This window comes from Orycteropus afer, unplaced genomic scaffold, assembly GCF_000298275.1.
Source record: "Orycteropus afer afer isolate SDZICR_OR568_19922 unplaced genomic scaffold, OryAfe1.0 scaffold00068, whole genome shotgun sequence".
NCBI classification, from domain to species: domain Eukaryota; kingdom Metazoa; phylum Chordata; class Mammalia; order Tubulidentata; family Orycteropodidae; genus Orycteropus; species Orycteropus afer.
Window position 1 is genome coordinate 1,476,260 of NW_006921655.1, and position 23,412 is coordinate 1,499,671.

The window sequence follows — 23,412 nt, forward strand, 5'->3', positions numbered from 1 at the left end:
TTGGAGCTGTGTGTCAACTTGGCTAGACCACAATTCTGTATGGTTTAAGCAACTGTGATGTGGGTTGTTCCCATGATGGGATCAGACGTATATGTTCTGAACAGCCAATCCGTTGAAAGGGAGTTTCCCTAGGGGTGTGGCCTGCTTCCAGTATATTTATGGACATCCTGGCAAAAGAGACACTCTTCTGTGGTTGGGGATTCTGTTGTGCTGCGTACAACTGTCTGTGAGTGAACAATCCACCATTCGGCCTAGAGATCTTGGATTCGTCATTTTTTGGCGTCAACAGCCAGTATACTGCCTGCCAACCTTGAGCTCATCAGCCCCTGCAGCTGCGTAAGTTGGGAAAGCCTCCAGCTTGACGTTTGATCCAAGAACTTGGGACTTGCCAGCTTCTAAAAGTGTGAGTCATTTTCCTAAGATAAAATTCTCTTTCTCTCTCTCTCTCTCTATAACCTTACAGGTTTTGCTTCTCTAGAGAACCCAGTCTAACACAATGTGTATAAATATTCTCTGCCAAACCTATATATACTTATGGGTGTACTCTCATTTGCCTTCCCACATCTGTTCAGCTTGCATGCCTACCTATATATCTACTTGTAGATGCTGTTGGTCATTACTATTATTGCAGTATTGTGTGTACAGTAGTATTTACCTTTATTGCCTTTTACTTTTGTGCACAGCTCAGTGATTTCCTTTACCACTGGTATTAGTAAGCTGCCCTCTTCTTATTGTATATTGCCTTTCCCTTCACTCCCACTACTATATAGTGGCACAGTGCCTAGGGCATGTGCCTGCTAACCAGAAGGTTTGTGGTTCAAACCTACCAGTTGCTCTGGGGAAAGAAGATGGGGCACTCTACTTCCATAAGGATTTACCACCTTGGAAACCCAATGGGGGTCACTATGAGTCAGAATTGACTTGATGGCAGTGAGTTTAACTCTTGTTTGTGATTTACCCTCCCTTTACTCTTCTTCTCCCTGGTAATCATCAAAAAATATTTCTTTCTGCATGTAAAACTTTTCCCGACTTTTATAATAGATCTCATACAGTATTTGTCCTTTTGTGATTGACTTATTTCACTCAGCATAATGTTCTCTAGGTTCATCTATGTTATAAGGTGTTTTGTGGATCTTCAATAATTCTTAAATATTGCATAGCATTCCATTGTATGTGTGTACCTTAGTTTGTTTATCTATCCATCCAGTATGGACACCTAGGTTGTTTCCATCTTTTTGCTATTGTAAATAATGCTGAGATGAACACTGGTATGCATATATCTGTTCATGCCATGACTCATCTTTCTCTAGGATATATACTTCGTAGTGGGATTGCTGGATCATATGCTATTTCTACTTCCAACTTTTTAAAGACGAGTCATACCATTTTCCACAGTGACTGTATCATTTTACAGTCCCACTAGCAGAGTAAGAGAATTACAACCTCTCCACAACCTTGGCAGCATTTGTTCTTTTTTTTTTTTTTTTTTTTAACTTTGCTGTTATTGCTAGGGTGAGATGATATTTCATTGCTGTTTTTATTTCACTCTCTCTAATGGACAATGATGGCAAGCATTTCTTCATGTGTTTATTGGCCACCTGTATGTCTTCTTTGGTGAAGTGTCTGTTCATGTCCTCTGTCCATTTTTCAAATTGGATTCTTTCTTTTGTTAAGGTGTTAAAGTTTTCTATAAATTTTAAAGATTAGTCTCTTGATCAGGATCCTTCTACAGAATCTTTGCAACATGTTCAGTAATGGTAGCCAAGCACCATCCAGTTCTTCTGGTCTCATGGCAAAGAAGGCAGTTGTTCATGAAGGCGATTAGCCACACATTCTATGTCCTCCTCCTATTTCTGACTCTCTTTCTTCCTCTGCTGTTCCAGGCAAATAGAAACCAATGATTATGCCTTAGATGGCTATTTGCAAGTTTTTAAGACGCCAGGCACTACACCTCAAACTAAGAGACAGAAGCACTAAACATGTTATTAGGCTAATTAACTGTGATGTTCCATGAAACTATGACCCTGGACCTCCAACCCCCTGAGGTATTTAGCTGTACATAAACAGCCTCAGCAGATACTCTTTTTTTGGTCGTTGTTGTAAATATATCACATAACTTTTGCCAATTCAACTTTTTATAGGTGTACAACTTACTGACAGCAATTACAATAATAGGCTGTGCAATCCTACCCTTCATCAACACAGTATTTCCATCACTGTTAACATCACCATTCCCCCTCTCTCCTGCCCCGGCTGTTGTTGTTGTTATGTGCCGTCAAGTCAGACCCAACTCATAGCGACCCCTCCTTGAGTTTCCGAGGCAGTATCACTATGGAAGCAGATTGCCCCATCTTCCTTCCGAGTGGCTGGTGGATTTGAACCGCCAACCTTCTGGTTAGCAGTCAAGTGCCTTAGGCACTAGGCTACCAGAGCTGTCCTCCTGGCCCTGGTAACCACTAATAAATAAACTTTGTTCTCTATACATTTGCCTTTTCTCGTCTTTTTATATAAGTGAGTTCATCAATATTTGTCCTTCTGTGATTGACTTACTTCACATAGCATAATGTCTTCTAGCATCCTTATTGTAGCATGTATCAAGACTTCATTTCTCCTACTGGCTGAGTAGTATTCCACTGTATGAATGTCCACATTTTGTTTAACCATTCATCTGCAGATGGGCATTTAGGCTGTTCCCACCTTTTGGCTATTGTGAACAGTGCTACAATGAACATTGGCGTACAAGTCTCTGTTTGAGTCTCTGCTTTCAATTCTTTTGGATAGATACCTAAGATTGGAATTGTTGGGGCATATGGTAGTTCTATTTTTAGTTTTCAGAGAAACCGCCACACTGTTTTCCACAGTGACTGTGCATTCCTACCAGCAATGGATAAGGGTTTGGATTTTCCAACATCCTCAGCAACATGTTTTTTTTATTCCCTCCTAATGTTACCCATCTTATTGGGAGTGAAATGGTATCTCATCATGGTTTTGATTTGCATCTCTCTGATGGCTAATGATGCTGAGCACCTTTTCATGTGTTTGGTGGCTATTTGAATGTCTTCTTTGATGAAATATCTTTTTGAGTCCTTTGCCCATTTTATGATTGGGTTATGTGCCTTTTTGTTGTTAAGTTGTCAAAGTATTTATTTATCTATTTATCTATCTATCTATTTATCTATTTATTTATATTGGTTATTAGACTCTTGTTGGATTATGGTTTCTGAAGATATTTTCCCAGTCAGTAACTTGTCTTTTCACTTTTTTGGTAAAGCCTTTTGATGAAGAAAAGTTTTTAATTTTATGAGATCTCATTTATTTATTTTGTCTTTTGCTGTTTGTGCTTTTATTATTATATTAGATAATCCATTGTTAAAAGCTAGGCCTGAGAACATTGCCCCTGGTTTTTCTTCTAAGAATCGTATGATTTGAGTTTGCACATTTAAATCTTGAATCCATTTTGAATTTGTTTTTGTATGTGGTGTGAGATATGGAGAAAGTTCTGGTGCTGCTGTGGTTAAAAGCTTGGGGCTGTTAACCAATAGGTCTGTAGTTCAAACCTACCAGCCACTCAGCAGGAAAAAGACAAGGCAATCTGCTCCCATAAAGATGTACAGCCTGGGAAACACTATGGGGCAGTTCTGCCCTGTTCTTTAGGGTTGCTATGTGTCAGAATTGACTTGATGGCAGTGAGTAGGTAGGTGGGCGGCAGAGCCATGGCTCCTGTTTCACTTTTCTGCATGTAGAACTCCAATTTTCCCCATAGTCTCTTATTTAGGACCAAATACATCATTAATACTATACTTGAAACATTTTTACTAAAGTTAAGCCTATTTGTCATCTTGAAAACATTTCCAGCTATTCACATGATCAGGAAAAACTATACTGTTTTGAATTGAATTTATAATTAACAGAACCTTTGGTGTTGATATTAGCTGCCCTCAAGTTGCCTCTCCACCCCCTACTGAGATCCCATAAACAACTGAATGAAACACTGCTGAGACCTGCACCATTGCCATGACCCGTTGTGAAGTGGACAATTATGATCCACAGTTAATTGGATCATAGTGGACCATTATGATCATTAGATAATTTTCAGAAGTAAATTACCAGGCCTTTCTTCCTAGTCCACCTTAGTATGAAAGCTCTGCTGAGACGTGGTCAGCATCATAGCAACACACAAGCCTCCACTGCACATGAGGTGCCTTAATTCCCAGTTCCGCAAACCATCTCACCCTTCAACTCCACATCAGACCCCAGCTTCTCAATGAAGCCCCTTTAGTCTCCACTGCCAAAAACATCAAACAAGCTCTCCATTTTCTGTGCTCCCATACGACTTCAGAACGCACCATAATCCTTTATATTCTATCTTGTATGGCAGCCGTGCATATTATTTCCTTTTCTGGACTAGAAGCTCCTCTGAATTATTCTCTAATAGCCCTAGCATAAGTGAAAATCTGTGGAATTCTACTGATGCAATGAAAACTTCAATCTTAATGTGTACAGTTAGTTTCTGCTGTGGTCTTCATCCTATATCCTTTATCTCTGTTAAAGCCTAATAATCCTATCTTTAAAATTCCAACAGGAAATACATTTTCCCCTCAAACTCCAGTATTAAGATAAACAGCAACAAAGGGGATTTACATGGACAGAGGAAGAATTTCAAAAACTAATTTTGGCTTACCAACATTGGTGTTTGTTAAGTACTGCACAGCACTCCAATGAGAACATAAATAAACAATGACGAGCCGACAGATAAAATGACCTTTTGCTATTACTTCATTTACAGCTAAGGAAAGATTTAATCAGCATTACAAAGAACCATAACCCCATGGGAAGAGTGGCAGGGAAGCGACAATGAATGCCGGAGCCCTGACAGAAGATGGCAGGGCGCGGTGAGGGAGACAAACAATCCGAGATAGCTGGAGGAGCCCAGGTATGGGTAAAGTGCTAGGAAAGAGGGAGGCGGCCCAATGTGCAGGCCAAGGAAATATAGAGCCCAGCAGAGGCGCCTACTCAGGGCCCAATGCTTTCCGAGGCCGCCCGGCTAAGGGAGTGTCCCCCCAGTCCAGGAGGCCTTCGGATCGCTCAGACAAAACCCGAACCCCTCTCAGGAGCCCAGGAGTAAAGTGTTTTTCTCCTTACCTGCCACAGCCCACCTGCTCGACAAATTATCCTCAAACTTATTTGGGTTCCGCGCACTCCTCACAGGCAGCTCACAGCCGCTTCTCGACGTCACGTCACAAAGCCCAGACTTCCACAGAAACGAATTCAAATCTAACCGCCCAGCTGACGCACATGCGCAAAACCCCTCTGCGCGTCGGCTCCGCCCCTTAGAATTCAGACCAACCCCATTCCTAAGACTTCTTTAACCGAACTTTGCAGCCTCTGTGCCTATTTATTTCTTTCAAGTTTATCTTCTTTTCTACCTAATTTTCCTTTGCTTTTCCACATTGCAAACTCCCACGTTATGGGAGCGGCCATCTTCTTTTGATAGCCTACGATAGAAATGGTCGAACCTTAGCTTCCGTACAAAATGGCGACTTCCATAACATTGCGTCACATTACCGTGGTATTACTCCCTATAGCGACCAAGAAGAAGAAAGCTTCTGGGACGAGGTGGCCGAGTGGTTAAGGCGATGGACTGCTAATCCATTGTGCTCTGCACGCGTGGGTTCGAATCCCATCCTCGTCGAGGGTTTTTTTCAAACCTTAGATTTCAATAGATAAATATAAAACAATTTCTGGAGTAGAAACGATAATAAATTTATGCTTTAGTCCATTTAATCTAGTCAATCGTAGGTTTGAGAAAATTTAAAACCAGCTTTTGAAGCGTTCGTACCTCACAGGTAAGGAATAGGGAGTAAAGACTTTCTGGGAATCGGGAAATGCCTGTACTAGATTTAATTTATTTTCATATGAAGTAAATATCCACAGTTATTACCATTCCCGTATGTTGCAATGCTAGTCTGCTCTGACCTGAAGTAAAGTAGTTCCTGATTGAGGGGATTCAATTATTATGGGCTCCTACGCGGAAGTTTTAAAATACATGTCCTGATTAGACAATATCAGGTTTCACCTGAAAGCTACAGGGAGACACAAAGTGTTCAGGATTCTCTCTGAGATCTCAGCAAGCTGCAGGTGCTCAAGAAATGTATACAATGGGAAACGTTAAAAAAGATGTTGAAAATGCGTGGAACCTTAATAATATCTAGAAGCTTCAGTCTCTTAGATTGAAGACCTGAAGCATGGCTACCTTTTCTAACAGAAGGACAGTGTTTTCCTTCTGGTTAAATCCAGAGTCCCGAGGATTTAGCCAGAAAGTTAGGAGTAGGGGATCCGAAAAAGAACAGAGCCGATTTCCTTCTTGGAGGGTCATCAGACAGATTCATTCAACTCACACTTAACAACTTTTATTTATCCACACACCTTATATGAATTATATTGCTTTATCCTTGCCATAACCCAACCAGTTACTGGTGGCCATAGAGTCCATTCTGACTCATAGCAAGCTCATGTGTGTCAGAGTGGAACTGTTTTCTTTCTTTTATAATTTTTATTGTGTTTTTGGTGAAAGTTCACACAGCAAATTAGGTTCCCATTCAACAATTTCTACTCAAATTGTTCAGCGACATTAATTATGTTTTTCACACTGTGTCAACATTCTATTCAAATGCTTTCCGGTTGTTCCATTTCCAGTGCTCTAGTTATATCATCAGGAGCTCTGGTAGCGTAGTGCCTCAGGCACTTGACTACTAACCAGAAGGCTGGTGGGTTTCACCAGCCACTCCTTGGAAGGAAGATGAGGCAATCTACTTCCTACTGCCTTGGAAACCCAAGGAGGGGTCACTATGAGTCAGGTCTGACTCGATGGCATATAACAACAACAAAGTTCCACCATCACCACCCTTACCATCTCATCTTTGCTTTAGAGTAATTGTTGACTTTTTGATCTCATATAGATGGGTTTGTTGTTGTTGTTTTTAATATAGCACTATACTCATAGGTAATATCCTTTATGTTGTGTGCCAATCTGTTATTTCAGTAAAAGGTGACCTCAGGAGAGAGTTTTGGTTCAAGGTTTAAAGAACATCTCAGGATAATAGTCTCAGGGATTCCTCTAGTCTCAATTGGTTCAGTAAGTCTGAACTGTTTAAGACTTTGAGTTCAGTTTTCTCCCTTCCTATCAGGGTCCATCTGTTGTGACTCTGATCACAATGACCAGGCACCATCTAGTTCTTCTGTCTCAGGGTAGATGAGGCTGTGGCTCATGTAGGCTGTTAGCCATGTAGACTAGTTTCTTCTCTGAGACTTTGATTTCTTTCTTTTTCTTTTGCTCCTGATGAGTAGAGTCTAATAGGTATCTCTTAGATGGTTGATCACAAACTTTTAAGACCCTAGACACTACTCACCTCACTAGGATGCAAAACATTAACTTTATAAGCTATATTATGCCAAATAACTGAGTTGTCCCATGAGACTTAGTCTTCAAACCCAGAAAACCAATCTCACAAGGTGTTTGGTTGTATCTGAGACATAACTGTACCTGTGATGGTTAAGGTTATATCTGAGACATACCTGTCCTTGTGATGGTTAAGGTTGTAGGTCAACATGATTCTCAGTGGTTTAGCAGTTATGATGTAGTTGTCCCCCATGATGAGATCTGATGTAATGTAATCACTTCCATCCTGAGATGTGCTTCAAGCAGCCACTCAGTTGAAAAGAAATTTCCTTATGGATATACTTGCTTTTGATATACATATGGACATCCTGGGAAAGTTCACTGGCTTTCTGCTGGACCTGGATCCTGCACCTGGCTCATCATCATCTTTGGTTCCTAGAATTGTCGTATTGCCTGGTGATCTTGAGATTGTTGCCTTTGCAGCCTGTGAGCCAATAATCTGCCATTTTACCTGTTTTACCTGTCGATCTTGGATTCATCAGCTTCCAAAGCCAGCAGCCTACTATATTGCCTACTGATCTTGGATTCCTCAGCCCCTGCAGCTGCATGAGTCAAGAGAGGGCTCCAGCTTGATGTTTGACCCACAGATTGGGGACTTGTCAGGTTCTACAACTGCACGAGCCATTTCCTTAAGATAAATTTCCCTCTCTCTCTCTCTGCTTCATTGGTTTTGCTTCTCTAGAGAACCCACCCTAAAACAGTCCTGTAAGAATATATATGCATGCACACACATACCTGTATGTATATGTACACATAGATACTTCTATCTATACCCATATATGTACACACTTGTACCTACCTGACACTTATATGCCTATATACCTACATATGTGACTATATACTCTCATTTTTAAAAATTATTTTGCTGTTGTTGCCAAATTATATATGTCATATTCTTTAGCACAAATATCCTTTTCTCTTTTGCGCTTCTTAGTAGCATTGTTTACTTTGGTCAAGCTGTGCGAATTACATCCACATTTAGTGCTACGTTTCCCATCACCAACAATAACTGTTATCTATGGTCTGGAGAGTGATCCCCCCTCCTCCTAATCTCTAGTAACCACCAATGAACATTGGCCTCATATATATATCTATTCTTCTTATAAAAATGATTCCATTTTTAATGACTGCTTTTTCTAAAGTGGATCACCAGGGTTTTCTTCTGAAATGCCTCTGGATGCACTCAAGCATTTCAGTTAGAAGTTAAGCACACAAACCCTTTGCACCACCCAGTGATTCCTGTGATCCTAATAGATATTTTATTACTCCATTTTACAGATGAGGAAACTGAAAGATTAACTTGCCCAAGGTAATACAACTCCTAACTCAAGAACCCAAATCTGTTGGACTCTGGTGACTCTTAACTACCAGTCTATACATGCTAGAGATTAATAAACAGCTTCATCAATATTGATAAACAGCCTCATCAATCCCCTTACAGTAATGATTTACAAGTCCTCTCCCCCTCGAGGCTGTCCACATCTCATAGGCTCAGCCCCAGAAACCAGCACCTGACTCGTACTCAGGCAAGGTTTGCCACATTGAATGTGGAAGGTGTGGCCCTTGCTCTTCTTCTGGCTCTATTGGCTCTTAGATTCAGATCCCTTGGAAGTGTTAATATCAATGAGGGCTTTAGGTCTTGTTCTCCAGTCCATTCTCCACCCTGTTGCTAGGGAGGGTTTCTATCCAGATTTTACATGCTTTCAAGGGGTCTATGGGTGGAATTCAGTGGATTATTTGGTTGGGGAATTAAAAAAAAATCATCTTTATTTTCACTAATCTTTAATTGAAAATGAACATTTCCTTTAATAAAGTTAGCACGAACTAGAGTGATATTAACCTTACCTGTGATTTTGCCACCAATAAAAATGACAGACATTTTTATATCACATTAGTGTTTCATTCTGTTGCACATAGGGTGGCTGTGAGTTGAAACCAACTCAATGACACATAACAATGACATAGTCATTGCTTTATGCTCATCCAAACCAGGTGCATCAGGTGCTGTGCAGTCAGAGTCAGGCTGTGTGTGTCAGAGAACTGTGCTCCATAAGGTTTTCAATGGCTGATTTTTTGAAAGCAGATTGCCAGGTCTACTGATGCACGTCTGAGTGGACTCAAATCAGCAGCCTTTTGGTTAGCAGAACCTCCAATCTTTTGGTTAGCAGCTGAGTGCATTATCCATTTCTATTACCCAGGGACTCCATTATGCTCATTGGTACTTCAAAATTACGGTAGTTATTCGACTTACCATTAGATCTCATAATGTTATGCATTTATAAGAAGTAGAGAGTTTTAACATATTGTCAAGCTTTTATTTCAATATAATCAGTCACCTTTGTATTCTATTTAATTGTGTGCATTTAAAAACATTCTGAGAAGGGATAGAGAAGCTTCACTAGACTGCCATAGAACTTCATTTTCACACACACAAAAAAAAGGTTAACAGCCCCTGAGGGGCTTTTCTAAAACAATCTTGAGACGCTGGTTAGGCCTTGCTCTCACTTGTCTAGACCCTTGTAGATGCTGTCTGTACTCCCGCCCCTGGAATATGCCTCCACCAACCCCTTACCTCCTTCCATCCTGCGCCTCCCTGGCTGGCTCCCGCTTTTCCATCAGATCTTAGCTTAGATGCCATCCCCATCAACAAGCTTCCTCCAGCCCTCTGTACTTGCAGTTCCTTCTTGCATTTCCCTCAACGAGCTATCCTGAGCTCTCTCTTGCTTCTGAGCCTTGCTACCCCTCCCAGATGCTTCTGTAGTCCCCTGGGTTTCCCACAGGACTTGAAAGCAGTATTTAAATTGCCCATTAGTGCTGTGACCTCTGTAGATACTGGCACTTGCAGTTATTGTGGCTGAGGCTAGAAGGGGTGCATAATTTCTATGAATCTTGCCTGCTTCTTGCAGTTACGAATTTCTTTGGAAAATTGATAAGACCTAGGAGTATGCCCAGTCTAGAATGTGGGTGGATAATTTTCTCAAAGAAAAAAATTTCAGTTGTAGAAGTTTTGAAAATACTAAGCTAACTGAAAGTATTTAGAGAGAAAAAAAATAAGAGCTTGGGAGTTTGGAAGCTTACATTTCCATTCCTCAGTTTTCACGCTTAGTTGTTCACTAGTTGTTTCTTTCATGTGAAATGGCAGGAAGGCTTGTTGTAACAACCTCTGTCTTTTGCATTTATACTGATTTCCTAATATATAAGAACTAGTGTGCTTATGTTCCCTTTTTCTAAAAGAATCAACAACATACTGTTGTTGTTATGTGCCATCGAGTTGGACCCGACTCATAGCGACTCCTCCTTGAGTTTCCGGGGCAGTATCACTATGGAGGTAGATTGCCCAACAATGTACTAGATAATTTAAAAGTCCAGGGGGAAAAAAGAGTTTGTAATGGAAAAGGAATTTAGAAACTAAAGCAGTAAAAGAGTGAGAGGCGCCCTCTACTGGAGAAGCCGAAACGGTAGGACTTGGACAAGATAAGTAGGTTTATAGAAAAGGCTGTTACTTTGGGAAGGATCTCCAATACCCACATCCCCCACAGCCCTAAATTCGTCAACAAACCACAGCTCAAAGAAATAATTCTTAATCCACACTGGAGTTCTTCCTCACAAGTACCATCCTGGACTATGTGTCTTCATTCTCCTGGCCCAGCTCCAGGAAGATCCAATCTCTCCTGATAATGAGGTACTCTGGACAAAACTATCCAGTGTGTTAGTTGGTGATAGTTTGCATCCCAGACAGGCCTTTATGTGTCAACAACCCTTAAATGACATAGCTCTGAAGGTGGAATTTAAGTCTAATGCATTTTGGTGTGCCTGCAGGTGTTTGGTTTGTTTGTTTTCAACCCTTGGGGGGAAAAAAATCAAGACCCTAGGGAGCTCTGGTGGTATAATGCCCACGGCATTTGACTGCTAACCAGAAGACTGGAGATTCAAACCCACCAACCACTCCTCGGAAGGAAGGTTGGATGATCTACTTCCATAATGATACCAATACGACTCGACAGCAGTATTTTTTAGTCTAGGCTCAAAACTTTAAAAGATTGGTTTTGAGAAGCATGCAGTGATGGAAATAAGTTCAGTCTCTTCCTTGCCATTGGGAACTGAGACCCCAGTGGAGAACCTTCTCTGGGAAGATAGCCATGACAAGGTCTGTAGTAGCTCAGGAGTGAATCCAGGCTGTCTTAGAGTCTGAGTCTGCAACACCAACCCCAGACAGTTTTCTTTGCTCAAACCATGCCATGAGCCTTAGGCTATCATGTATGGACTTCTACTTGTTGTTACAGCTTCTGGGAATGTCCACTTAGCTGAAGATAAAATAACTTTTTCATATTAAAGACCAATAGAGCAAAAACTGAAAGCCACTTCTATGGTAAGGAGCTCTGGTGGTGTAGTGGTTAAGGCATTTGGCTGCTAACCAAAAGGCTCATGGTTGGAAGAATGAACTTGATAGCAGTGAGTTTGGTTTTTTGGTTTGAATTCTATAGTAACCTTGCTTGTTGTTGTTATGTGTCGTCCAGTCAGACCCGACTCATAGCGACCCCTCCTTGGGTTTCCGAGGCAGTATCACTACGGAAGTAGATTGCTCCATCTTCCTTCGAAGGAGTGGCTGGTGGGTTTGAACAGCCAGCCTTCTGGTTAGCAGTCAAGTGCCTTAGGCACTATGCTGCCAGAATAATCTTGCTTAGGAGAGATAAAAGGAATACGTAAATGCCAATAGAGTAGAGAAAACGGGGAATAACACTTGATGGTGTTTCCCATGTTTTATATCTTCTGCTCACAATAAAGAGAAGTAATGCCCAAGATAGTATCATGTTCCATTTAAAATCTCTACAATAAAGTAAAATGGGGTCAAACCCAACTCCAGTGGATGAAGTTAACCGGTGAAGGCAAGACCTGAGGCTATGACCTATGATTCCATTGCATTTGAAATGGAAGCAGTAATTCCTTTTTTGCTTGTGATACTATGCAGTAGTAAGGTTTTCATATCCTTCTTTTTTTTGTTGTTGTTGTTATGTGCCATCAAGTCGGACCCGACTCATAGCGACCCCTTCTTGGGTTGCCAAGGCAGTATCACTACGGAAGTAGATTGTCCCATCTTCCTTCCGAGGAGTGGCTGGTGGGTTTGAACTGCCAGCCTTCTGGTTAGCAGTCAAATGCCTTCTTTAGGCTAAATAAAAATAAATAAAAGAAAAGAAGTATACTTCTTTAGGCTAAATAAAAGGTCATTGACTCTGAGAAACACCCCCCCCCCACTGCGGCTTTCCCTAAGGCTCTTTCTCAAATATTCTTATCTGAACATTTTGATTTATATTTATCAGTTGTAGGTCAAATTCCTTCAATAAATGCCTAGAAATATTACTGATGGACAAACAAAGGCTGAATTTATTCTGAACTATGATAGCATACTCAGTGATTGACTCAGACCACTAAAAAAGTCCAAATCATCTCAATTACCAACTTCCTCTTGATAACTAATGTAGTTATGGATTTAGAATTTTGATTTTAAAATTTTGAAAGATACAGAAACTTGACATCTGAAGAAAAATTTAAATACTTGTTTGACAATAGTTTGCTAGTACTCACTGAAAGTGCCTAAGACATTTGACTGCTAACCAGAAGGCTGGCAGTTCAAACCCACCAGCCATTCCTCAAAAGGAAGGTTAGACAATCTACTTCCATAGTGATGCCGCCTTGCTATGAGTTGGATCCGACTCGAGGGCAATGAGGTTTTTTTTCGTTTTGTTTTCAATGATCATTTTGGATATAATCTAGCAGATAACAGAGGCAACCTTTATTTCAGTCTATGATGCAGGACTTTAAGATGCTTAATCCTTACAATTTTGCCTCAATTCTGATTCTGGATGGTTTAGCATTTAGAATGAGCTACAAAGCTTTTCTTCTTAAATTTTTAACATGCATTAACGACTATTATTCAAATATTACTTAACCACTAATGTCAAAGATGAAGAAATTGGAGAGTTTAACCAAATTCTACAGTATGAAATTGATCAAACATGCAATCAAGATATATTGATAATTACTGGTGATTGGAACGCAAAAGCTGGAAACAAAGAAGTATCAGTAATTGGAAAATATGGCCATGGTGATAGAATGATGAGGGAGATCACATGATGAAATTTTGCAAGGTCAACAACCTATTCATTGGAAGTGCATTTTTTCAACAGAAACCGTGGTTATGCACGTGGATATCACCAGATGGAATATACAGGAATCAAATCAACTACATCTGTGGAAAGAGATGATGGAGAACCTTAATATCATCAGCAACTCACTGCAGAACAGATCATCAATTGCTCATATGGAACTATGAGCAAAATGTGGAATTAAGCAGGTAGCACCAAAAGAAGATGGAAGGTCTACACAGAACCACTGAACCCAAAAGAATTGGTCAATGTTCAGCCATTTCAAGAGACAGCATATGAATAAGAACTGATGGTACTAAGGCAAGAAGTCCAAGCTGCACTAAAGACATTAGCAAAAAACAAGGCTCCTGGAATTGAAAGAACACCCAATGAGATGTTTCAACAAATGGATGCATTGCTGGGAGTGCTTAACTCATCTATATACCAAGAAATCTGGAAGACAGCCAACTGACTGGAAGAATTAGCAAAGATAATTCAATATAATTTGAAATTATCAAATAAAATCATTACTATTCCATGCAAGTAAAGTTTTTCTGGAGGTAATTCAAAACCGTTGCCAACAGTCTATTGACAGCAAACTGCTAGAAATTCAAGCTGAATTCAGAAGAGGATTGCAAAAACGACAAGGAGGCCACATGTTCTGACCTCCTCTAACCCTACAAGGGGAAGGCAGGATTACCAGCAGTAACCCAAGGCCTATTACTGCCAGGCCAGACATGTTGCCTCCCTCCAGTCCTTTCTCCAACCGTTCCTCCCAGAGCACCCACCACCTCTCTCCTGGGTTCGATAATTCACTGCAGTGGCCACACAGAACTCACGGATTACGGGGTTTATTAGGGAAGCACCAGGCTACAACTCAAGTTCAGGAAGAACACTCAGTCTCTCTCCCAGCCCACAATCCCTCAGCCAACAGTCTCTCACAGTCTCTTTCCCAGCAGTGCTGGTCCCTCGGTGTCTCACTCAGCGATGCATGTCTCTTGCGTCTCTTTCCCAGCAGTGCGTGTCTCTTTCAGGGGCACGTGTCTCTTTCAGCAGCACGTCTTCCTCCACCAGCAATCAGAGAGAGTTCTGCCTCTCGGAGGCCTCCTTTTGAGCCCGGCAGGATGGTCAAACTAGCGAATCACAGCATCAGAACTCTAAGCATGTGAGAGAGAGTGGGCACCTCCCAGAACATTGTTTTGTGCCACGCCCAACAGAAATAACCCAGGTGGATAACTTTAGCAATAAGGAGCTGCTCAGTTGCTCATAGAAAATCCCACCTTGGAGTTTACAAAGACTTATGGGTAGAAAAGCCACACTAAGTAATTTACTACACCGCAAGGATATAAAACAAAGGTCTGCTAATTCATCTGCTGAGGTCAGCTGGATCTTGGCTGAAAGCAGAGACCACCACAAAGATGTAAAATGGTGCTGCTACTATGAACAGTTTGGTGAGTTCTCAAAAAGCTAACTATAAAATTACCACATGACCCAGCAATTCGACTCCTAGGTATATTTCCAAAAGAATTAAAAACAGATATTTAAATAAACACTTGTGCATCAGAGTTCATAGAAGCATTGTTCATAATAGCTAAAAGGTGATTACAACCCAAATGTCCATCAACTGACCAATGGATATACAAAACAGTATATCCATACCATGGAATATTATCCCCGCCCCCCAAAAGAAGAGTATTATTCTACCATAATGAAGTACTGATGCATGCCACACCATGGATGAACCTCAAAAATATGCCAAATGAATGAAGTCACACAAAAGGCCACATATTGCATTATTCTGTTTATATGAACTGTTCAGAATAGGAAAATATAGAGAAACAGAAAGCAGATAAACGGTTGCCAGGGCACGGGGGAAAGGAAATGGTGAGTGAAAACTTGGCAGATATGGATTTCCTTTTGGGGTGATGAAAATGTTTTGGAACTAGATCGAGGTAGTGGTTGCATGACACTGTGAATGTACTATATGCCACTGACTTGTATGTTTTAAAATGATTAATTTTTGCCATATGAATTTTATTGCAATTAAAAAGAAAAAAAGAACAAGCAAGAAAACCAGACACGAGTTATTAAAAAGAGGAATGTATTTACAAACCAAAAAAGTCCCCAAACTCTAGCTAGAAGGAAGGAAGGAGGTAACTAGTATAAGCAAGTCTCTTTAGGGCCCAACCTCCCTCCTGCAGTGACCCTGAGTACCAGCCTATGGAGTCAGCCCCTGCCTCTGTGGCCCATCTCTGCCCCAACCCAAGAAGCCATCTTTTCATTGACCATAATTCTCAGTCTTCTTGCCAGTCATCCAGTGCCCAGGCAGGCATGGGTGAAAAGTACTCAAAGTCTGGCCCTTTATAGCGCAGGGCATGTAGGAACATCACCAGGTCCTGGGGCAAGGGGTCCTGCCGCACCAACCGGCACTCTGCACAGAGGGGGTCTGTCTCCTGATTCACAACATCTGCTTCAGCTGTGTTCCCTGTTGCCAAGGCCAGTGTGTCCAGATCTTGAGGGGTCACCTCAAGTGCTCTATCCATCTTCTGAGCAGCTGTAGCCAATTCTTCCAGGCTGTCCTTGCCCAGCTCTGAGGTGGGGACTGACGAATCTATGAGTCCTGAGGACAGGTCGCCCTCACAGAGCTCCAGTACATCCAGTCTCTGTTTGGTTTGATGTTCTGCTACCAGGTCCCGTAGCAGTTCCTCATCTGTCTTGGGAATGTGGCCACCTCGGCCACGGGAGGAGCCCCACGCATCTGAGTTATAGATAGGATCATTGAGGATGGGGTGGCCCAGGAACTGGAGATGGACTCGGATCTGGTGTGTGCGGCCTGTGAGTGGATGACACCGTACCACACTGGAGTGGCCATTGTAGCTCAGCCTCTGAAACACCGTCTCACAGGGCTTGCCCCGGGGATCCACACGACACACCCCAACCTTGTAAGACACCACGAGGATGGGTTCTTTGCAGGTCACTTTCTTGGTGGGGAATTCTCCCTCCACTCGACACACATACTCCTTCTCCAACTGCACAGGAAGGAATAGGGAGAAAGTTAGTATAAAGTCTAAACTCCTGGAGCCCAGCTCTCTGAAGAGTGATTAGGAATGCACCAGTGTCAGAAAGAAGAGGATTCAAACCCAGCACTACCATTTGCCCATTGTACGATCATTATTTAACCTCTTGAAATTGCATTCACTCATCTAGAAAATGTGAAGTTAGAAAAGGATTTATCTCACAGGGCTCTAGTAAGTATTGAGTAAGTTAGTCTCATATGTGCTTGGCACCAAGACTGGTAGACAATAAAAATTCAATGAATATATTACAATCCAGATTCTGAATTATGAGCCTTAAGACCTCAATCACTGCTATTAAATTCTCCTACCTCAGCCTCTTGAACTTCACCCAGAATTTCTTTACTAACCAGGTTCTCCCCACAATCTTACAAACCTTGCTCAGTCTGTCAGCATTTTAGAACTTTTACTTTCTCCAAACTACTAAGAGAGGCAGTGTATACCATTTCTAAAGATCTTTTGAAACATAGTAGATAATTAACCTGTCTTTGGCACTTTAGGTATTGACCTTCTGCACCCACTTCTAGAACTCAGAGATGTCCTTTTGACACAGCATTTGTGAGCACAGGAAGAAGGCTATAGTAGAAGAGCTTGGCTCACCTGCCGGTCCCGAACCTGCTCATGAATTCTCTCAGAGACAGCAGCAGTCTTGGCAAACATGAGCACCCCTGAGGTAAGTCGGTCGAGCCGATGCAATGGGTGTAGCCCTTTGAGTTGGTGCTCTTTGCCAAGGATGAAGATCACTGTATTATGTCGAAAGCGGCCACAGGGGTGGACAGGAATGGAGGAAGGCTTGTCCACAACTACCACATCTTCGTTCTCGGCTAGTACGCGAACAGGCTCTGCTGTGACTGGTGGCTCATGCCTGTGCACTGTGTTCCGCAAGAAGTCATTGTCCTGCCAAAGACACAGGCAATCAGTCAGTCCCAGAGCCAGCAGCTTGGATTCACACAGCATCACACCCAGCTTCCCCCATTCCTGGCTCAAACGTTAAAAGTATACACGAAGAGGTGGATGGAACACCATGCAGCTAAATGATGTCACAGAGATACACTTCTTGACATGAAACAATGTTCACAGTACATCCTTAAGCAGAAAAAGCCATGTGTGTAGTGTGATCTCACTTTGTAAAAATATAGACAGACATACAGACAGATAGCAGGCATTGAAAAGAGTTCTGGTGATAAGAATATTAATGGTGATATCTCTGGGTGATAGAATTATGGATTTTTTTAGATTTCTATATTCTCTACAATAAAATAAAATTTTAAAAGTCAAATTTTAAAAAAAGAAAAAAACTCCATAAATCACCACTTATTGTGACCTTGAACAATGAAAACAGAGCCATAAATCCACCAATCTGGACTCTAGACCTCGATTTGTCACAAGCTCACTGAATGCCCGAGACAAGTCTTTTAGGCCTCCGTTTCCTTATCTGTAAAACTTGAGGGTTAGAGCAACCTGTGTTCTCAAAACTGCGGTGGGAAAGGAGATTCAAACCATCCATTCCTCATATTCTGAAATCTGCTTGTTTCTCCTCACATCCATAGTGAGCCAGTATTACTGACAAGTATATCTTAGATGTGATAAAATTTAAAATAAAAAAGGGAAGACCAAAACACTGGGCTTGACCATTCTAGTCATTATCCCTGACACCTCACAATTCTATTACATACCAGGCTCTACAGTAGGTTGAGTAATAATTATAAGAACATAGGCTTTGGAGGTGTCACTATCTCTTTGACCTTGTTACCTTCCAGACAAAATGGGGTGCAATACCTACTCCACAAGGTTGTCATTAGAATGAAATGAGTTCATGTTTAACGTACATAACTCTTTATGCTTAACTCTTTGCCTAGCACAAGGTGAGGAGACATAAATGGTAGCCACTATATACTTCCGTAGTGATACCTCCTCGGAAACCCAAGGAGGATCCGACTCCACGGCAGTGAATTATCATTATTTGTATGGAGATCTTTACAATGCAAGGTAGAAAGTGAGCAGTACCGGTACCACAAGACAGTGCATAAAAGGAGCTATGAGAATTTCAACGGGGAACAATGACTGCTCTTCCTTGGAAAGAAGGAAGGCCACCTTGATGGAAGCGGAAAATGCACTGGGGTTTTGACGCAGAGAGGCTGTTTTTGCCAAGAGTGTTCCAAGTGAAAACGAGGCTACTTCATAATTCCCAGGGTTTTACTTCAGTACCGATGCCCTAATAAGCCCAGAAAAAAAACATATCCCCGTTTCTTCTCCGCTCCAAACCAACCCGGATCAGGACTCCACCTTGAGCACGATGCCGAGGTCCTGGACCCGCTCCTCGTTGAGGTGCAGGCGCCCGGCCCGGACCGCAGCTTCGTAGTAGGCCAGAGGCTGGGCTCGAAACTCGGTGCTGAAGACGTGCAGCAAACTGTGGCCCACCCATCGGCCTTTGCAGTACGTCCGGAAGTCGAAGTAATAGGGACGCACCTTGCGCAGGCCACCCTCAAAGTAATAGCTGGTCTCTGCAAAGTGCTCGTCGCCAAAGCTCACCCCAGCCCTCCGTTTCTTTGGGGGCGGCACGATACGCTCCCCAGTCGCCCCTCGCCGCTTTTTTCTTTTTCCTGGGCCTGGAACTGCTGCCAGGACTTGCTCTTCACTCCCCAGGGCGGGTTCTACTCCAGGGCCCGCCGCCTCCGGGCTCCCCGCATCTCCGTTCTGCTGAGCTGGAGCCTTCAGCCCATCCTCTACTTCGGCCCCAATCGTGAGTGTTTCTGCCATGGGGCCCTTACAACAACTCCAAGTCCTGGTAAACCAGAGACGACGAAGCGCAAAGCACCTATGCAAAAGAAAAGGCAGCGGCTGGCACTCAACCAGCCACATAACCTGCTCTGTCACCGCTCCTGGGTCGCGATATGAAGACGTCACTTGCCTCCAGCCAATCAATGGGGCTCAGCGCTGAGACTGGAACTGTGAGTTGTGTTGAGAAGCTGTAGGCGTGAATTACCAAAAGTTCATCCTTTCCTTTTCTGACAGTCTTAAGCAAATGTTCTCCTCCCCGGAAATTAGTATGCAGAGATCTATTTATGTAAGATTAGACCTTATTTCATAAAGGAAATCCTTGGGATTGCTCTGTAAAAACCGTAGCAAGAGTTGATCCTGTAGATCCCATAAAGGTATCCTCAAAATCTCTTGGATCTGGAGAATTTCTTGAAAGGAAATTTATTGAAAAGAAAACACTAGAGTGAAGATTGCACAACTCTGTGAATATACTAAAAAACACTGACTGTATGCTTTAAAAAGGGTAAATATTATGGTATATAAAGTATATTTCAGTAAAACTGTTATATATATTTAAAAAAAAAAAAAAACCAGAAGCTATATTGTCACACATACCCTTCCTCCTGACAGCATGAGAAGGATTAGAGACCTCCTGTTTACCTCCTATATGCTCCTATCCTAAGATGAAAACTGTTACGTAGACCAGAAGATGTACTTGTCAGGGATCATAAAGGAAAAATACTGAAACCAACTTTGTTTAACTTCATCAGAGAGAGAATTACTGAACGGATATTAGTACCTCACAGAGTTCACAAGAAGACTGGAGAACAGGCTGGAAAAAAGTTCCAAACCAAGGTAAGCCAAGGCCTCTGAGAACAGGCATCTGACACAGGGAAGAAAGAAAGAAAGCCTGCAAGGCTGACTCCACTGTTTTTGGCCTGAGCGACTAGAGTATGGAGTGTCTATTAACTGAAGAGGAGCTCTGGTGGCATAGTACCTGTGGTAGTTATGTTTTTGTGTCACCTTGGCTGGGCCTGACTGAGTGGCTGGGCAGCTGGTGGTAGTTAATCCTCATGAGGAGACTGGCAATCAGCTCCATGGTGGGATCTACCACAAGCAGCTGGGTAGCTGCCTTTGGGATGTGGTCTGCTTCTTGTATTTAAGGAGAAGCCTTTGGGAATGGTCTCCAGCCTATGGCATGCTTGGACCCTGCATGTAGCCGTGTCATTGCTCAGCAGCCTGCTATGCTGTGCCGACCTTGGGACTTAACAATGGACTTAAGTTAATGGCCTGCCGTGTGGTTTGATTACATCGGGACTGTGCCTTTTTACTTGTTAGCCTTGGGGCTTCTCAGCCTCAGCAGCCAGCTGCTGTCTTGAGTGAAGAAACGCATCTAGCTTCAGTGGACCAGGAGCTGGAGGCAGAGCTGGACCCCGACGTTGAGGGGCTTTCACCCAGCCCCTAGAGCCTGGCACTTTGAACTTGGACTCAAAGCCTCCAAATTATAAGAATAAACTATTGTTTACTAAGGCTATCCCATTTGTGGTATATTTCTTGTCAGAGCGGTACTAGGTAACCAGAACAGTGCCGAAGGCACTAGACTGCTAACCAGAAGGCTGGGGGTTCAAACCCACCAGCCACTCCTCCGAAGGAAGATTGGGCAATCTACTTCCTTAGTAATACTGCCTCGAAACCCAAGGAGGGGTTGCTATGAGTTGGATCCAACTGAACGGCAGTGAATTTGGTTTTTAGAGTTTGATTAACTGAAATGGGGATGACTGATGAGTGTAACAGGTTTGGAACATAAGATCAGGAGGTGGGTTTTGAATATAGTAAGTTCAAAATGTGTATTAGGCAACTAAGTGGAGAGTTGCTTAGGCAATTGGATGTACGAGTCTGAGATTCAGAGCTATAATGAGGTATGTTGTTTGAACTAAGACCTCTAGTTGATTAACTGTGGTAAGACTTTAAGTATTCTAATAGCAATGGGAAAGTGTGTGTGTGTGTGTGTGTGTGTGTGTGTGATCTGATCTCCATTCCATTCCAAAAGGATCACCCTGGTTACAGCATGAAGAACGGACAGGAGGATGAGTCACAAGGTTTAGCTCTAGTTCAGCATAGACCCTGGCTATGAGGTTCCTACTACAAACATTGATACACCATACATTTTTTTGAACATTACCAGACACTGCTTGGCTGTGGAGATACAGATGCCAGAAAGTCATGATCTCAATGAAGGACTAGACTGGTTGAGTATATATACTTTCCTTCAATGGCAGTGTGATTTTTACATATCTATATATCTATATCTATATATCAGGACCTCTAGTGGCTTAGTGCCTAAGGCATTTGACTGCCAACGAGAAGGCTGGCGGTTCAAACCCACCAGCCACTTGGAAGGAAGGTTGGGCAATCTACTTCTGTAGTGATACTGCCTCGGAAATGCAAGGAGGGGTTGCTATGAGTCAGATCCCACTCAAGGGTAGTGAGGTTTTTTTTTTTTTTTTTTTTTTTTTTGATGCATTTCATCACATGTCTCTGTGGTGGTAACCTGCCTTGGAAGTTGGGGGCAAGGGGAAGTGTCTGAGTCTCAGTGAATGTGGTGATATCCTCTGAGGGATATTAAAGTTCATTTCCTTTTAAAAAGCCTTTCTGACTCACATCTCCCATGACCACTCCTTTATGTAGTCTGCCCACACTTCCATCATGTCCTCTATAACTCTGCTGTTACATGAGTTACTTACCGTGGAGCCACTGCCTGCCTTGCACAGCTTTTCCAATTTTAAGTCACGAAGTATCCCCTTGTTCTGTTACAAGGACTGCCTTTTGTCTTAGGTACAGATTCTGAATGAACACGGTTAATTGTTCTGGAATTTCCATTCTTCACAATGTTTTCCATATTTTGTTGTGATCCCCACAATCAAATGTTGACTGTCACACAGTCAACATCAAGTCTATTTGTCTTGAATTCCTGCTTAAAACAATGTGTAGAACCTAGCAGGAGCTTGATAACCAATGTTGTTGTTATTGTTGTTTAGGTGCCATCTGTCCACACCATGTGACAGAGTAGAATTGCCCCACGGAGTTTTCTAGACTGTGATCTTTACAGGAGCAGATTGCCAGGTCTTGTCCTGCAGAACCACTGGCTGGTTCAAATACTAATCTTTCAATTAGGAGCTTAACCATAGTGCTTAACCGCTGTGCCACCAGGGCTCCTTATGTTGACCAACGACTGAGAGAAAATTTCCTAACTCCAAGAACTTGGGTCTTCTGAGAGAGTGGGACAGAAGTAGCTTCTTTACCCATCCAAGGCGCTTAAGTAACTTGGGTAGCGACAGGGTGAAATTTTCGGAGACAAACACCAGCCCAGAGAATTGCCGAGCAGATAAACTAAAGTTTAGGGGACCAAGAAATGTCAAAGTTTTCCTTATTCCAGCAGGGAGGTGTTGGGGTCCTTACCGGTATGAACGTAACCCAGCGATATTGTTGGTACTAGCCCAACCTCAGAGGGAAGGGACTCCGCCCCGTGACTACACCGTTTCCCGGCAACAATAGCCCCGCCCACCGCTGTCTCAGTTCTCAGCTCCTCACTTCCTCACCGAGCTCAGTTCCTTTCGGCCAATCCACGGACAATCATCGCCGATTCGGACGGTGATTGGAAGACTCTCGGGATCCGTCACTCTGAGACTCCACCCCTCCCCGTTGCGTTCCTTCTGCCAACGACAGAGCTGAGGCTGGTGTTTGCGGGCTGCTGGCAAACCCGCGATTTTGGTAGGTGAGGAGGGGCCCCGGTGTCTGCCGACTTGTATTCTCCACTACAGCCCGGCCCTCGGAGAGGTTTCAGGGCCTCATACCTCCTGGCCAGACCATGATGCCGGAATGACTAAGGCCCGGTGTCCGGGCGCTTGGGTTCTTTGCGCGGTTCCGGACGTCTGCGTGGGGGGAAAGGAGGTGCGAGTCCACTTGTGATTTGGAT

At 42.7% G+C, this 23,412-nt stretch overlaps 1 protein-coding gene and 1 non-coding gene across 2 annotated transcripts; one reads left to right on the forward strand and one right to left on the reverse strand.

Annotated features, from left to right (window-relative positions):
- The first annotated feature begins 5,610 nt into the window (after positions 1-5,610).
- On the forward strand, positions 5,611-5,692 carry TRNAS-GCU. Its single transcript has one exon. It is a non-coding gene; the product is annotated as a tRNA-Ser (tRNA).
- A 10,204-nt stretch (positions 5,693-15,896) lies between these two features.
- On the reverse strand, positions 15,897-19,538 carry RPUSD2 (RNA pseudouridine synthase domain containing 2). Its single transcript, XM_007940508.2, has 3 exons — positions 18,963-19,538; positions 17,277-17,573; positions 15,897-16,631 (listed from the first exon to the last, which is right to left on the reverse strand). The coding sequence occupies exons 1-3, from the start codon at positions 19,536-19,538 to the stop codon at positions 15,897-15,899; spliced, it is 1,608 nt and encodes a 535-aa protein (XP_007938699.2).
- Positions 19,539-23,412: the final 3,874 nt, after the last annotated feature.

Bases quoted from the DNA above. Each gene is read 5' to 3' on its own strand.
- RPUSD2 (XM_007940508.2), bottom strand. From the start codon at position 19,538: ATGTGGCTGGTTGAGTGCCAGCCGCTGCCTTTTCTTTTGCATAGGTGC. The intron at 17,574-18,962 runs GTGGAGTCCTGA...TGTCTTTGGCAG, and splicing joins ACCTCGGCATCGTGCTCAAG to GACAATGACTTCTTGCGGAA. The intron at 16,632-17,276 runs GTGAGCCAAGCT...CTTCCTGTGCAG, and splicing joins AGCAGGTTCGGGACCGGCAG to TTGGAGAAGGAGTATGTGTG.